A 14,874-nucleotide genomic window follows, 5' to 3' on the forward strand; every position below is an offset into this window, starting at 1 on the left:
TTCAACTTGTTTTAGTAGTGAACCCATCTCTATCAATTGTGACTGATGTAGCATCATAGTAGTTAGTAGGCATGAGGGTCGGTGTGTTTGCATGTGTGTGTATTAGATTATCTAAACTCGGGTGAACCTGATCTCAATATTATTTAAATCTGAGTAAACTCGATGATTGAGATAAGTTAAGATGAACTAGATTACATGAACTTAATGATTGAGATAAGCTCAGATGAGCTATATTATCTAAACATGAAATGAGCTTAGATGAGTCGATCGAGACATAACCATAATAGTGATAATAGTCTATAACTTAAGAGAAAGAATCTAGTCTATAACCTTCGAAAAACCCAGTTAGAAACACTGAGAACCTACCAGTAAACTACTTATTAAATTTTTTTATACTCAATTCACGTTACGTTTTCTTTTCAAATGGTATATAAGCTTGCATGACTTGTGACGGGTGCATATTAGAGCTAAAGAACTATAAAGCTATGATATATTAGAGTCTCGTGTATGCTCAATAGCTCATAAATATGTATATGTTATATTATGAAAATCGTTAAATTCTAATATTTTTATGAGATACGTTAGATCGATTCTTATTCCTAGTCTATTTAACTAAGTAATGGCTTAAAAACGTATGGAATATGTATAATCAAGAGTAGCATTCCATTAATGCATCCCATCCGATGCATTCCTCAGATCCACGTTTTTTTTTTTTTTTTTTTGTCAATTTGTTTAAATAATGTTATCTATCTGATTAAACCCTACATTCAAAATCTTGCCTGATTTGAGAATCTTTCGATTGTTAAAACATTATATTCTCAATGTGATTTTATTGATATTAAAAAAGTTTAAATACTTCCTACTGCACATCTTATATAATATTTTATTAGAAAATAATTAAATTACAAATTGAACCCTCCGATGCATTTCGTAATAGCCTTAGCTCGTTGCTAGCAAATATTATCCGCTTTGATCTGTTAGGAAGAGGTTTCCACACTCTTACAAGTAATATATTGATATGCGTCGAGATATGTATTTTAGTGAGAGGAGCATGAATTAATAGTGATTTTTTTCATCTTTTTTTAAGATCGGGAACCAGATAAACATAACACCATCAATAGAATGACTTGAACCCTTATGACAATCAACAAAAGATTTTGTTAGAGAAGTAGATCTTGCAGCTAAGAACATTTTTTTTCTTTCTTTGTTTTACAGTAACTAGGAACTATCTTTAGCTATTACACATTTTCAACTCCTCCAATCAATATTTGATTTTTGTTTTTTTGTTTTCAATTTTTTAAAATTAAATGTGTGTAAACATTTGAATTTGTAAGGCAATTTGTAGACTTGAAAACAAATTTTTGAAAATTAGTAAGTAAATATTAAAAATTAAATGATCATGAAGAACTTAATTTAATAATATCATAAATTATCTACTGATCAAATTTAATAGATGAATGTGCATCTAAAAATCTACATACTCTTATTTTTATAAAAATAATTTGAATGTACATTTTATAGATCTGAATAATAATAATAATAAAAAAAAGAAAAACTGTGGCCACGTTTTTTGTGTCACTAATAATGTATTTATCCCGACCCATGTTGAGGTTGTGAGCATGGGGCTGTGGATGAGAATAATTCCCAATAATTTTCTTTTTAAACCCTCTCTTCAATCCCACAATCCCTCACACAATCCTTCCATTCCTTCTTCCATCCATGGCTTCTGCTCTTCTTGCTCATCCTCTCCTTCCCCGTTTCACTAACTTACCTCTTTCAAGGTACGTTTCTTTCCCTACTCACCCCTAATTTTGTGCCCCTTTATGTGTCATAATAAAGTTGTTCTCTTTGTAGCTTTCATCGCCCCGCTTTGCCTCATCCTAAGATTGGCAAATGTAAGCAAAGAGGGCTGCGTTTTGTTTGCTCCGCTGCTGCTGACTTGTTTGATGACAACCTCGCCGCTAAAAATGGTAACGGTGCTGCTTCCGCGGCTGCTTTAGGACTTGAGGCTGAAACCACGCCCGATGTTGTTGATTTCTTTGATGATGAGGACGATCCTGACTGCCCATCTGAGGGCTACTCTTCCATTCCCACCGCCGTTGATGCTATTAGCCAAGGAAAGGTTGCCAAATATCCACTTCCTTATGGATAATGCTTGCTTATACTCTAATAAATTATACTTTCTTTTTTCTCCCTTGTCCATTTCTCTCCCACAAAAGTCAAAGTCTACCCTAACAACAAATATGATTCTCTTTTCAAGTTTTTTCTTTACCGTTTCTCCTCATAGTTTTTTTAAAAGTATTGGTAGTGAGAGGTTTCCACGTACTTATGAAGAATGTTACGTTCTCTTCTTCGATCGATGTCGGATCTTACAATCCACCCCCTTCGAGGCCCAACGTCCTTCCTAGCACATTGCCTTGTGTCCCACCCTTTCGAACTTCAACCTCTTCCCTGACACATCGCTCAGTGTCTGTCTCTGATACCATTTGTAACACTGCAGACCAGCTAACACATATTGTCCTTTTTGGGCTTTCCCTTTCGAGTTTCTCCTTAATGTTTTTAAAACCTACTTGCTAGGGAGGAGAAGTTTTCTCACCCTCATAAAGGATGTTTCGTTCTCCTCTCATACCGATGTGTGATCTCACATGGTTACAAAGAACAAAAATTTTATTCTCTCTATACTTATTATTTGAAGGATGTGGCATGTTTTTATCTTACCCCTTTTTGCATGCATTTTTATTCTCTCTCCTCATGCATTTCTCTTCTCCTAATGGCCGAAAAACTTAATTGTTTTCTAGTTTGTGATCGTTGTGGATGATGAAAATGAGGACACGGAAGGGAATTTGGTAATGGCTGCCTCTTTTACAACTCCCAGTAATATAACAACCATGGTTCAACATGGCTCAGGCATACTCTATGTGGGTATGAAAGAGGACGATCTTGAAAGGCTTAAGCTTCCCATAATATCGATCGATAATGGGAACGAGACATCAACTTTTACCATCACTGTGGTAGGTAGTACGCATGAGAAATTTGAACTTCTGACCTCTTGATTAAATTATTATACACGATCACACCCACCTAGGGATGTTACTTTGAGTGTTAGTTATTAATTTATTGTTTGAATGAGACAGGATTTGAAAAATGGGACATCAGCAGGAGTATCAACAGCAGATAGAGCAAAGACAATTGTTGCTTTATCATCACCTCAGTCTAAGGCTGAGGACTTCAGACGGCCAGGTCACGTGTTTCCCCTCCGGTACCGAGACGGCGGCGTTCTGAGGAGAGCTGGCCACACGGAAGCTTCTGTAGATTTAGTTTCCCTTGCTGGGTTAAGGTCAGTTTCTGTTCTTTCAACCATTGTTGACCCTGAAGATGGCTCCATGGCTTCACTACCCAAGTTGAGAAAGTTGGCATCAGAAAAGAATATCCCAATAGTCTCTATTACTGATTTGATTAGGTAAGTTAGGTTGATTCATCGTAATTGATATCTTATGCGTTGAACTATAAAAAATTTGAGTCGGGTTTGGATTCACTTAATTTTTTGGCTGTTTATTTTGGTAGATACCGAAGAAAGAGAGAAAATTTGATTGAAAGGATTGCTATTTCTCGGCTGCCAACTAAATGGGGCCAATTCTATGCTCATTGCTATCGCTCAAATCTAGATGGAATTGAGCACGTGGCTCTTGTAAAGGTAATGGAATTTGTTTTCTTTGAGGAATAATGCATTCATTAACTCATGACATCCTTAAATATCAAAAACATATGATAGTTGGTGGTCGGTGAGCTTCAAAACCCAATATTTAACCTAAAAAATATTTGCTCTGAGATGAGTTAAATCTTTATTGAAATCCAAAATCTTAAGGATATTTAGGGTTAGAATTATGATTTACAATATATATATATCATAAAGACATCTATTTATTATAATTTTTTTTTTTATAATTTATTTGATTATAAATAAAAAACTTTCACCATGATTTATTTCAACAGGGAAACATTGGAGACGGTCAAGATGTGCTTGTAAGGGTCCATTCCGAGTGCTTAACTGGCGACATATTCGCGTCAGCAAGATGTGACTGTGGCAACCAACTAGACTTAGCAATGCAAATGATTGAGAAGGCTGGAAGAGGCGCTGTTATTTACCTAAGAGGTCATGAAGGAAGAGGCATTGGCCTTGGCCCCAAGCTGCTTGCCTACAACCTACAAGATCAAGGCCACGACACAGTCGAAGCCAACATCGAGCTCGGATTGCCTGCCGACGCCCGTGATTATGGAGTCGGAGCTCAGGTCAGTCAACTCAACTCGATTTGACTAGTTAATAGATAAGTTAAATTTGATTTTATTTTTTTATTTGTGGATGATGTCAGATGCTGAGAGATATTGGGATTAGAACAATGCGGTTGATGACAAACAACCCCGCGAAGTTCAAGGGGCTGAAGGGATATGGTTTGGCAGTGACAGCGAGGGTCCCTGTGGTGACACCCATTACGGATGAAAACAGAAAGTACTTGGAAACCAAGAGAACCAAGATGGGCCATATCTATGCGAAGGGCCAATTTTTAAGGTCGCGACAGGCTGAAGCTTCAAGAAATTGAATTTATCCCTTCAACAAATAAATAAATAAATAAATAAATAAATCAATGGATGCATAATTAGATAAATAAAATTGAATCAAATAAAAGGGATGGTCGAGAATTTGTTGCTCGCAATGCCCCCATTGCCTGTTGGCTTCAGTGTAATAATAAAGGATTGGTGGGAGTTGTTTTGTGTGTGATATTTGGTATTGTAACGACTCAGATCTACCGCTAGTAAATATTGTCTTTGTACTTTTCTTTCGGGCTTTAAAAGCCTCTTTCCACACCCTTATAAATGGTGATTCGTTCTTGTGGGACATCACAATCCATCTCCTTCGGGGTCCAGCGTTCTTCCTGGCACACCGCCTCATGTCTACCCCCTTCAGGGAATAGCGACGAGGTGTTCTTGTGGGACATCACAATCCATCTCCTTCGGGGCCCAGCGTCCTTCCTGGCACACCGCCTCATGTCTACCCCCTTCAGGGAATAGCGACGAGGAGGCTGGCACATCGTCCAGTGTTTGGCTCTGATACCATTTGTAACGACCCAGATCCACCGCTAGCAGATATTGTCTTCTTTGGACTTTCCCTTTCGGGCTTCCGCTCAAGGCTTTAAAACGCATTTGCTAAGAGAAGTTTCCACACCCTTATAAACGGTGATTTGTTCTCCTCCCCAACCAATGTGGGATATCACAGGTATGCTAAACTTCTAAGCTTTTATCTTCCTCAGTTTCTAGACGACGATCCATCGAGGTGATCGTCGACATCTCTATTTGCGTCGTTGGCTCTTAGATTCACGACTGACGGCATCGAGTTCTTCAAATCGATTGAAGCAAAATTCAATCGCTTCGTTTTCTAGCAAAATTGTGGAGAGGGTTCAACAAAATAGTAAGGGTGAATTGGTAATAAGGGCAAGAATTATTGTATGGATGAAAGCAGCAATGGAAAAGAGATTTGTAATTAAGCAGCTGATGATTAATTTAGAGACATAATGATTAGTGTGCAGCCATTTTGGGGAAAGGTGTTTTTTGTTTGGTGGTGACTTTTGTCACATTCTTCAGGACTAGGTGACCAATTCCTAACCATTCCTATATAGTAACATGTTCATATAATCTCATATCATACATAATTCATACATCAAAGATATTGGAATATAGTAATCAACGCCCAATCATTCAATTCGATCTCAATCCGTCTTCAAAATTCAGTCCTATATCATATTCAATCAACCCTATAAGCAAATCTCGAACAAAAATCTCGATTCACTGAATATCTCATTCGAACATTGCTTCGCTAGCAAATTTTACCCCTATTCCACTCCAAATTTCTCAAAATCTCTCGAATGAACCCTCAAATATGAGAAAAGATTAGCATCATCATTTCCAAAATTAGGAGAAAATAGGTCAAACTAGAGAAGAAAAAAAAAAAAAATCAAACCTTGATCAATTGGCCCAACAAACCTAGATTTTTGGACCTATCATCTAGTACTTTGAGAAAGTTGACAAGATTTCATCACTCATTTTTCTTCATTTTTTAAACGCTGAGATGATTACTTAACTCAATCCAATAATCCAATTCAATCTAACTCGAAAATAGAAGGTTGAGTTGACATTTTGGATTAATCAACCCAACCAACCTGAAATTTTAAGTTAGTTTAAAAAATTTATCCAACTCAACGTGTTTCCTCTCCTATTACATTTGTTGTAATGAAATAATTTAATTTGTACCTCGACCAAAATGTTATTCGATTATTTTATACTTAAATTTTCCATTCTATACAAAATAATATGATTCTTTATGTGGGATTTATTGTTCATGAACTTTTTTTTAATCCAAGCTTTATTGTATGTCTCATTATGTCTCCAAATGATTCCTTATGTGGGATGGAATGATCATACACTTTTTTTTTAATCTAAACTTTATTGTATGTCTCATTATGTCTTATATGATTCTTTATATGAGATAAATAATTATGCACTTTTTTTGTATCAAAGCTTTATTGTATGTCTCATTATGTTTCCATTGGCTTGGATGATTGAAGTTCCAATTTTCTTTTTCTAGGACCAATAGTGTTCATTTACTTATACTTGTTCTCAGGTAGTATTGTGCAACCATAACCAATACACTATATATGATACTAAAAAATCTAGTATTCACTCACTGTGATTATATGTTCACTCATTTTAATGATAATATTTTCTTCATTATATCTTTCATGAACATAGAGGAGATAAGAAGCCAAATTGTAAATGATTCACGTGAGATTCCATATCAGTTGGAGAGGAGAACAAAACATTTATTATAAAGGTGTGAAAATCTCTCTTAGTGTACACATTTTAAAATCTTGAGTGAAAGTCTGAAAGAGAAATTCCAAAGAGGACAATATCTACTAGCGGGAGATTTGGACAGTTATAAATGGTATTAGAGCTAGACATCGGGCGGTGTGCTAGCGTGAACGTTTGCCCCCAAGAGGTAAATTGTGAGATCTCATATCGGTTGGAGAGAGAAACGAAACATTTCTTATAAGAGTGTGGAAATCTCTCCCCAATGAACACGTTTTAAAACTTTGCTCGAAGTCTAGAAGGGAAAGCCGACCATATCTATTAATAATAGACTTGAACTCTTACCATTCTTTTATGGGTTTTTTTTGTTTGGTCATTAACTAAAAAAGCATGAGATGTTCTCTCATGTCATCTACAAAAGAGCAATCCAAGACCTTGGTTACAAATATATTGGTTAGCTCTAGACTCGAATGCAACGTAGTTAATATCTCCTCTATGCGAAGATTACAAATATAATAGTCTTCACCTCATGTTATACGTCATACTTAAAGGAAAAGACAACATCGGTTATCTCGACTTCTAAATGCAATGATGCCTCGGATTAGGCTAAGAAACAAACGCTCAAGCTTACGTTCAAATGTTATTTGCGCATGCCACTCCCAAAATCTTCCATCAAAAAACCTTACGAAAACGAAGTATACATATAGAACGTCCCATGTCCCTAATGCCACAATGCTGCAAATATGTAGAGTTAGAACTTGAGTATACACCCTCCTTTGGCTAGAGGGGCCATCTAGCTGTAATGACAAAATGTCACATTGCTCGCAGCAGCATCACAGTCCCCTCCTCGGATCCTCTAGCTATGTATGGTCGATTTGGCTCCACGATCCCAAAACATTATTTAAAAGTCGATGGAAAGATTAAAAAACTTTAAGATTTGAAGACCAGAAAATTTTCGAAGACGACAGCTTTGATGATTTGAAAACTTTGAAAACAAGTTGAAGATAATCTGAAATTTCAAGATTTTGATCCATTACTAAAGATAACTAAAGGTTAATGCGGACTAGCTGAAAATCAAAGTTTATCATAAGCTTAGTCTAAAATTCGATATCAACTTACGAGACGTTTGTACAATTAAGAGAAAAAAACTCAAAAAGCACATTAAAGATTGTACTAGATGCACAAAAGTAATACAATAGAATGCTTTCACTAATTTGTGAAGCTCAATAATATCACTTTTTTTCAAGAACAAAATCAAGCAATCACTTAAAGAAAAAAAAAGGGTGTTATTTAATTTAATTTCATTCGAAAGCCACTACATTATAATTCAAAGTTGGGTTTTTTTTTAAAGTTTTTGAAAGATAAGGGTGTCACATAATGCGAAATGAAATGAGGGGATGGCAATATGTTTTGAAGCATTGGTTTCATAATTGATCATTAACAGTGGGTGTGAAAAGAATTTTCAGACTCATACTTTAATAAAGATAAAATTAATACGCTCACTTTACAATTTTCAAAATCACCTAAGGTTAAGGTAACTAAATAACTTAAAACTTGTTATTAGATAGTATAATTAGACCAAATTACAAGTTAAACTAGACTAAAGATGTATCGTAAATGTCGGGGTCTTTTTAAGGTTGTTTGTTGTAAGGGTGTTCAAAAAAACTAAATAACCCAAAAAATTCGATCAATTATGTGGGTTGGATTATAAACTTATTTGAGTTGAATTCAAATAAATGAAAACTTTATAAATGGATTGGTTCATAGGTTTTGCTCAAATTAAATTGGTTCAACCCAACTAAATCAAATTTGTGTTAATTTTAAAATAGAGAACAAATCAAATCTAAAACTTTTATAATTGAGTTGAGTTTATTCTTTAACGACAACTGATTGGATTAAAAAAATTTATAATCATAATAATTGAATTTAAGTTTAAAAAATGTTCCAACAGAATCCAACCCAACTTATGAACCCTCCGAGTATATTGATCTAATCTTTGCACTTAAAAAAAAGTATCCAATAAGACAACAAACTAATCTCACGTTGCATTATATATTTTAACATAATCAATAGATATATAAACATTAAGATGATGAGTTAATCTCAAAAGATATATAAATTTAGAGGCTAAACAGATCAATATTGAAATTTATGTTAATATCCTTGGCCTACCCATTTTTGAGTAAGGTGTGAAAGATGAACAAAATAGGGCGAAAATGAAGGGGGGTAGTGGAAACCTAAAGGGATCCCATTTCATCAAATTCCAACAAGGACTTCCATTGGCATTAGTTTTAGGTCGCCATGCATATTAACTTTGTCATCTCCTTGTTCCTCTACAGACAAAAAGCTATACTATCCTCTCTCCAACCACTCAAATAACGCATGCGCTGCAATGCCATTTTTAGGTCTCTACTTTTTCCAAAAATTTATCCATATTTGATCATTTTCATTATAATAAAAAAAAACACGTAATGATTTGCTTTCGAGAGTCTCGAGCCACATACTGTTACTACTAACATGAATTTTAAGACAACTCGATAATTTGATTAATTTTAAAATATGCATGTAGTAAACTTTATTCAAATATATCAATAAATGTTTATACAAAAGGCACGGTTGGAATCATTCACTAAAATGTACCATCAAAATCATGTACATGACAAATCATCAGGAGTTAAACATCGAGACTCGGATCTATCTCGACCCATTGCCATATAGCTCATACACATCTTTGCCTAGACTATGCCGTTCAGTTTCTTCCTTGAAAGAAAGATTAACATGAATATAATTAAAAATACTCAATAAGTAGCCTACGGGTAGGTTATTCTTAATTTATTCTTATATCTTATGTCATTGATGTACATTAGATCGCTCATAAATCTCATTGTATACCTCCATGTCATGTATCTAAGTTATAAGCTCTCCTACACTAGCATCTTTATTTTACTAGCTTACTCAGGTAAACCTATGGTTCTAATTTTGTAACTTCATAGTTTCTCATCATCTAGCTCTATCAAAATGTTATTTTTCGTTCATTAATTTTCATTATTCGGCTTCTTAAAGCTTATCTCTCTCATTAAAATATCTGGGGTTCTAGGATAATTTGATTAGCTTTTTACTAGTCTTTTCATTTGTGATATGTCTATATATCATAGGCACTCGAGGAGGGACCTCATCATGGTTGCAACTTATAATCTCATTATACAATATACGCATTATCAATCTAGATAGATTCTTGATTAGAAATTAGTTGGTGACTTTTTATCCAGACCTATAATGGACATAATGTTATAATCATCAAGGAGGGAGTAGTCTTTATACTAGACAACCTATCATATACCCGCATAGTCTCTTACCCTGGTTCAAACAAGCTCATGACTGAGAAATAGTTGGATATCTCCTAATTTCCCTACAAGATATACTTATGGCACAATAAAGTCCATAGAGCTCAACCCTAACTATACCAGTACACTCATCGTAGGTGAGGAACCCCACATCATAGTAAATCTTTCTCAGTGAAATTCAACGTGTTTGAATTTTGATCACTTATACACGAAGAAGTTTTGATTAAAATATATTTATGTCCCACGAAAGCAATAGTTTTTGTGATATAACGTCATAGTATTTTTTAATATCAAAGTTTAGACTCCATTCAAAATGAACAATGATTATGTATGTACCTAAATACATCCACAAGACATTATCTTAAACAACTTGAGAATGTTGAGCAATGTCAGCATCCGCTCATATCTCAGCCATATCTTTAGTGCTTAAAAGTTCTAAAAAATTAAAAAAATATATATATTTTTCTTTTGAAGATTAGGAAAAATAATTAATGATAAGGTTGACCTAATTCTACGATTAAAGCAACATGAATAGCACTTTAATCATATAGGTAATGGATTTTACAGTGTACAGATTACTATATTTATTAATCAACCAATTCATTTATGGGTAGATATTTTTAATTAAATCTTTTTCTATTAATAGTTACTTAATAGAAATTAAACTAAACAAATAAAAAATACATCAAAACCTAATATACTGACCCACTTCTTTATTTATATTATTTAATTACAAGGGGAAGACCTCTCTCTTTTTGAATATTATTACTTTTTTTTTCTTTATTGTACAACAAATATTGCTACCTTTTCAACTACTTATGATGTCCAATAATGAAATATAATAGATTACCCTATTAATGAGGATTATATACTTTGGTGCATGTTAATCATGCATTAACTTAAAAATTAAGATATTACTCAACATTCTTTGAACTAAAAAGTATATGTTTTGCAGATGTGATAGTCCCATGGTTCAAAATTATAATGTTTTTATTTATGCCATATTTTTTCATATATTTTCATATGTTTTCTTTAATTTGGTAGTAAATTGAAATAAATTTGAAGACCCAACAAAGAAAAATATATATGCTTTTTATATTAATGAGATGCTAGGACACATATTGAGATGTTGCATTCTAATGCTTAGAGACATAAAGTGCATGAATTTTGTTGGCGTTTCATAATGTTGCGACTGAAATGTGCATTCACTTTGGTGGTTGTTAAGGATAGTTGACCGTTCATTAAGGCAAATATCTAGATATTTGCCTTACATTACGGGTTACCATATTTTCTCTTTTACTAAATGCAAATATATTGTATTCATTTATTATTCTTTCCTTTTATCGCTATTTCCTTATTATTTGTAATTTACCTTATTTCTGTATTCTGTAAATGATTATAAATAAGAGAACTCTCACCACCATTTGGGTGTGGTGGATTAATCAAACATTCACATGGTATCAGAGCCCTTTTGGTTTAACAACCCTGATCCTTTCTTCTCTATGGCTTCCGAATCTTGTTATCATCTTCTTCCTTTCAATACTCTAATCCATATGATCACCATCAAACTTTCTTCCTCCAATTATCTTCTTTGGAAAAGCCAACTTCTCCCTCTTCTTGAGAGTCAAGACATGCTGGGCTATGTCGATGGAACTATGGTTCCACCACCTCGCTTTGAACCAGAAACCTCCTCAACATTCAACCCCAAATATTTGGCATGGAGAGCAGCCGATCAACGACTTCTCTGTCTCCTGCTCTCCTCTCTCACTGAGGAAGCCATGGCTGTTGTCGTTGGTCTCTCTACTGCACGTGATGTTTGGCTTGCGTTGGAAACTACGTACAGCCATCAGTCAAAAGCTCGTGAACTGAGACTCAAGGATGACTTGCAGTTGATGAAACGTGGCACAAAACCTGTTGCTGAGTATGCCCGTGCCTTCAAAAAAATTTGTGACCAACTTCATGCCATTGGCAGACCCGTCGAGGACATTGATAAAGTGCATTGGTTCCTTCGTGGACTCGGCACCGAATTTTCAGCTTTTTCTACTGCTCAGATGGCTCTCACCCCTATCCCCTGTTTTGCAGATCTAGTCTCTAAAACTGAAAGTTTTGAGTTGTTCCAGCGCTCCCTTGAGTCCTCTGACTCCACTCCTACAGCATTCATAGCCACTAATCGTGGCCGCACCCATGAAAGTCACCCTGCTTCCTTTACCAACCAGCGAGGTCGTTCTTATTCTCACAAAAACAACTCTTCTAATCGAGGACGAACCCACTCAAGTCAGGGTCGTCGACCACCTCATTGCCAAATATGCCGCAAAGAGGGCCATTATGCTGACCGCTGCAACCAACGGTATGTTCGACCTGATTCTTCTCATGCTCACCTTGCTGAAGCCTTTAACACGTCATGTTCTATTGCTGGACCCGATGCTGCTGATTGGTTTTTGGACACTGGAGCTTCGGCCCATATGACTGCCGACCCATCAATTCTGGATCAGTCTAAAAATTACACGGGTAAGGACTCTGTGATTGTAGGAAACGGTGCATCCCTACCCATTACCCACATCGGTACTCTTTCTCCTGTTCCAAATATTCACTTATTAGATGTCTTGGTTGTCCCTCACCTCACTAAAAATCTTCTTTCCATAAGTAAATTAACGTCTGATTTTCCTCTCTCCGTTACATTTACTAATAATCTTATTACTATCCAGAATCATCAAACAGGAAGGGTGGTGGCAACCGGTAAAAGAGATGGAGGGCTATATGTGCTGGAGCGCGGCAACTCTGCTTTTATTTCAGCCCTTAAAAACAAATCTTTACGTGCTTCATATGATTTATGGCATGCTCGTCTGGGTCATGTGAATCATTCTGTTATTTCTTTTTTAAATAAAAAAGGTCATCTTTCTCTTACGTCTTTATTGCCTTCTCCATCATTATGTAATAGTTGTCAGCTTGCGAAAAGCCATCGATTGCCTTATTCCCGCAATGAACGTAGGTCGTCTCATGTGTTAGATCTTATTCATTGTGATCTTTGGGGTCCTTCTCCCGTCAAATCAAATTCGGGTTTTCTTTATTATGCTATTTTTATTGATGATTATTCTCGATTCACTTGGTTTTACCCTTTAAAATTTAAATCTGATTTTTTTGATATTTTTCTTCAATTTCAAAAATTTGTGGAAAATCAATATTCTTCTCGTATCAAGGTATTTCAAAGCGATGGTGGTACCGAATTTACTAGTACTTGTTTCAAAACTCATTTACGTAATTCTGGCATCCACCATCAACTCTCTTGTCCATATACACCTGCTCAAAATGGTCGTGTTGAGAGAAAACATCGTCATGTGACTGAGACTGGCTTGGCCCTTCTCTTTCACTCTCATCTTTCTCCTCGTTTTTGGGTTGACGCCTTCAGCACTGCAGCTTATATTATCAACCGGTTGCCTACTCCACTTCTTGGAGGTAAGTCACCCTTTGAACTCCTTTATGGCTACACTCCACATTATGACAATTTTCATCCCTTTGGTTGTCGCGTTTATCCTTATTTGCGTGATTATATGCCTAACAAGCTTTCTCCCCGCAGCATTCCTTGTATTTTTTTGGGTTATAGTTCTGTTCATAAAGGGTTCCGCTGTCTTGATCCCGCCACCACTAAGCTATATATCACCTGCCATGCTCAATTTGATGAAACTCACTTTCCTGCTATCCCTAGCTCCCAAGCCCAACCTCTTTCCACTATTCCTATTTCAAATTTCTTGGAACCACATCTTCATCATATTGATTCATCCCCCCCTACCACTTCATCACCGCACATTCCTCAATCCAGTTCATCCCCGTGTGATATTTGTTCTGACCTTGTAGATGAGTCTGTGCAGGTTGATACTTCTCTTGCAGGTTCCACTTTGTCACCCTCGACTTCTAATTCAACCTCTATTGAACCTCCTGTTGATTTCTCTTCTTTGGGCACTCATCCTATGATCACACGCGCCAAAGCTGGTATATTCAAGACTCGTCATCCAGCAAATCTTGGTATGTTGGGCTCATCTGGACTTCTCTCTGCTCTTCTTGCATCCACTGAGCCAAAAGGATTCAAATCTGCGGCTAAGAATCCTGCTTGGGTGGCTGCCATGGATGAAGAAATTCGAGCGTTACAACAAAATGATACTTGGACTTTGGTTCCTCGCCCTGCCAACACCAACATTGTGGGCTCTAAATGGGTGTTTCGTATTAAATATTTGCCCGATGGATCCGTCGAGCGTTTCAAGGCTCGTCTCGTTGCCAAAGGTTATACTCAGGTTCCTGGTCTTGACTACACTGACACTTTCAGTCCAGTTGTCAAAGCTACCACTGTCCGTGTTGTGCTTTCTATTGCAGTCACAAATAAATGGCCTCTTCGACAACTTGATGTCAAGAATGCTTTTCTCAATGGAACGCTTATTGAACGTGTTCATATGGAACAACCTCCTGGGTATGTTGATCCTCGATTTCCAAAGCATGTTTGTCTATTAAAGAAAGCTCTCTATGGCTTAAAGCAAGCTCCTCGTGTTTGGTTTCAGCGTTTTAGCTCATTTCTTCTCACACTTGGGTTTTCTTGTAGTCGCGCTGACACGTCCCTTTTTGTCTTTCATCAGCAATCTAACCTTATCTATTTGCTTCTTTATGTTGATGACATTATTGTTAC

The 14,874-nt window shown here is 36.0% G+C and overlaps 1 protein-coding gene across 1 annotated transcript; it reads left to right on the forward strand.

Annotated features, from left to right (window-relative positions):
* Positions 1-1,671: 1,671 nt before the first annotated feature.
* LOC111493343 (monofunctional riboflavin biosynthesis protein RIBA 3, chloroplastic-like) lies at positions 1,672-4,774 on the forward strand. The gene is made up of 7 exons (XM_023143008.1): positions 1,672-1,781; positions 1,855-2,122; positions 2,799-3,011; positions 3,135-3,460; positions 3,565-3,694; positions 3,994-4,290; positions 4,371-4,774. The coding sequence occupies exons 1-7, from the start codon at positions 1,720-1,722 to the stop codon at positions 4,596-4,598; spliced, it is 1,524 nt and encodes a 507-aa protein (XP_022998776.1). The 5' UTR covers positions 1,672-1,719; the 3' UTR covers positions 4,599-4,774.
* The last annotated feature ends 10,100 nt before the right edge of the window (positions 4,775-14,874 follow it).

This window comes from Cucurbita maxima, unplaced genomic scaffold (genome assembly GCF_002738345.1).
Source record: "Cucurbita maxima cultivar Rimu unplaced genomic scaffold, Cmax_1.0 Cma_Scf00018, whole genome shotgun sequence".
NCBI lineage: Eukaryota > Viridiplantae > Streptophyta > Magnoliopsida > Cucurbitales > Cucurbitaceae > Cucurbita > Cucurbita maxima.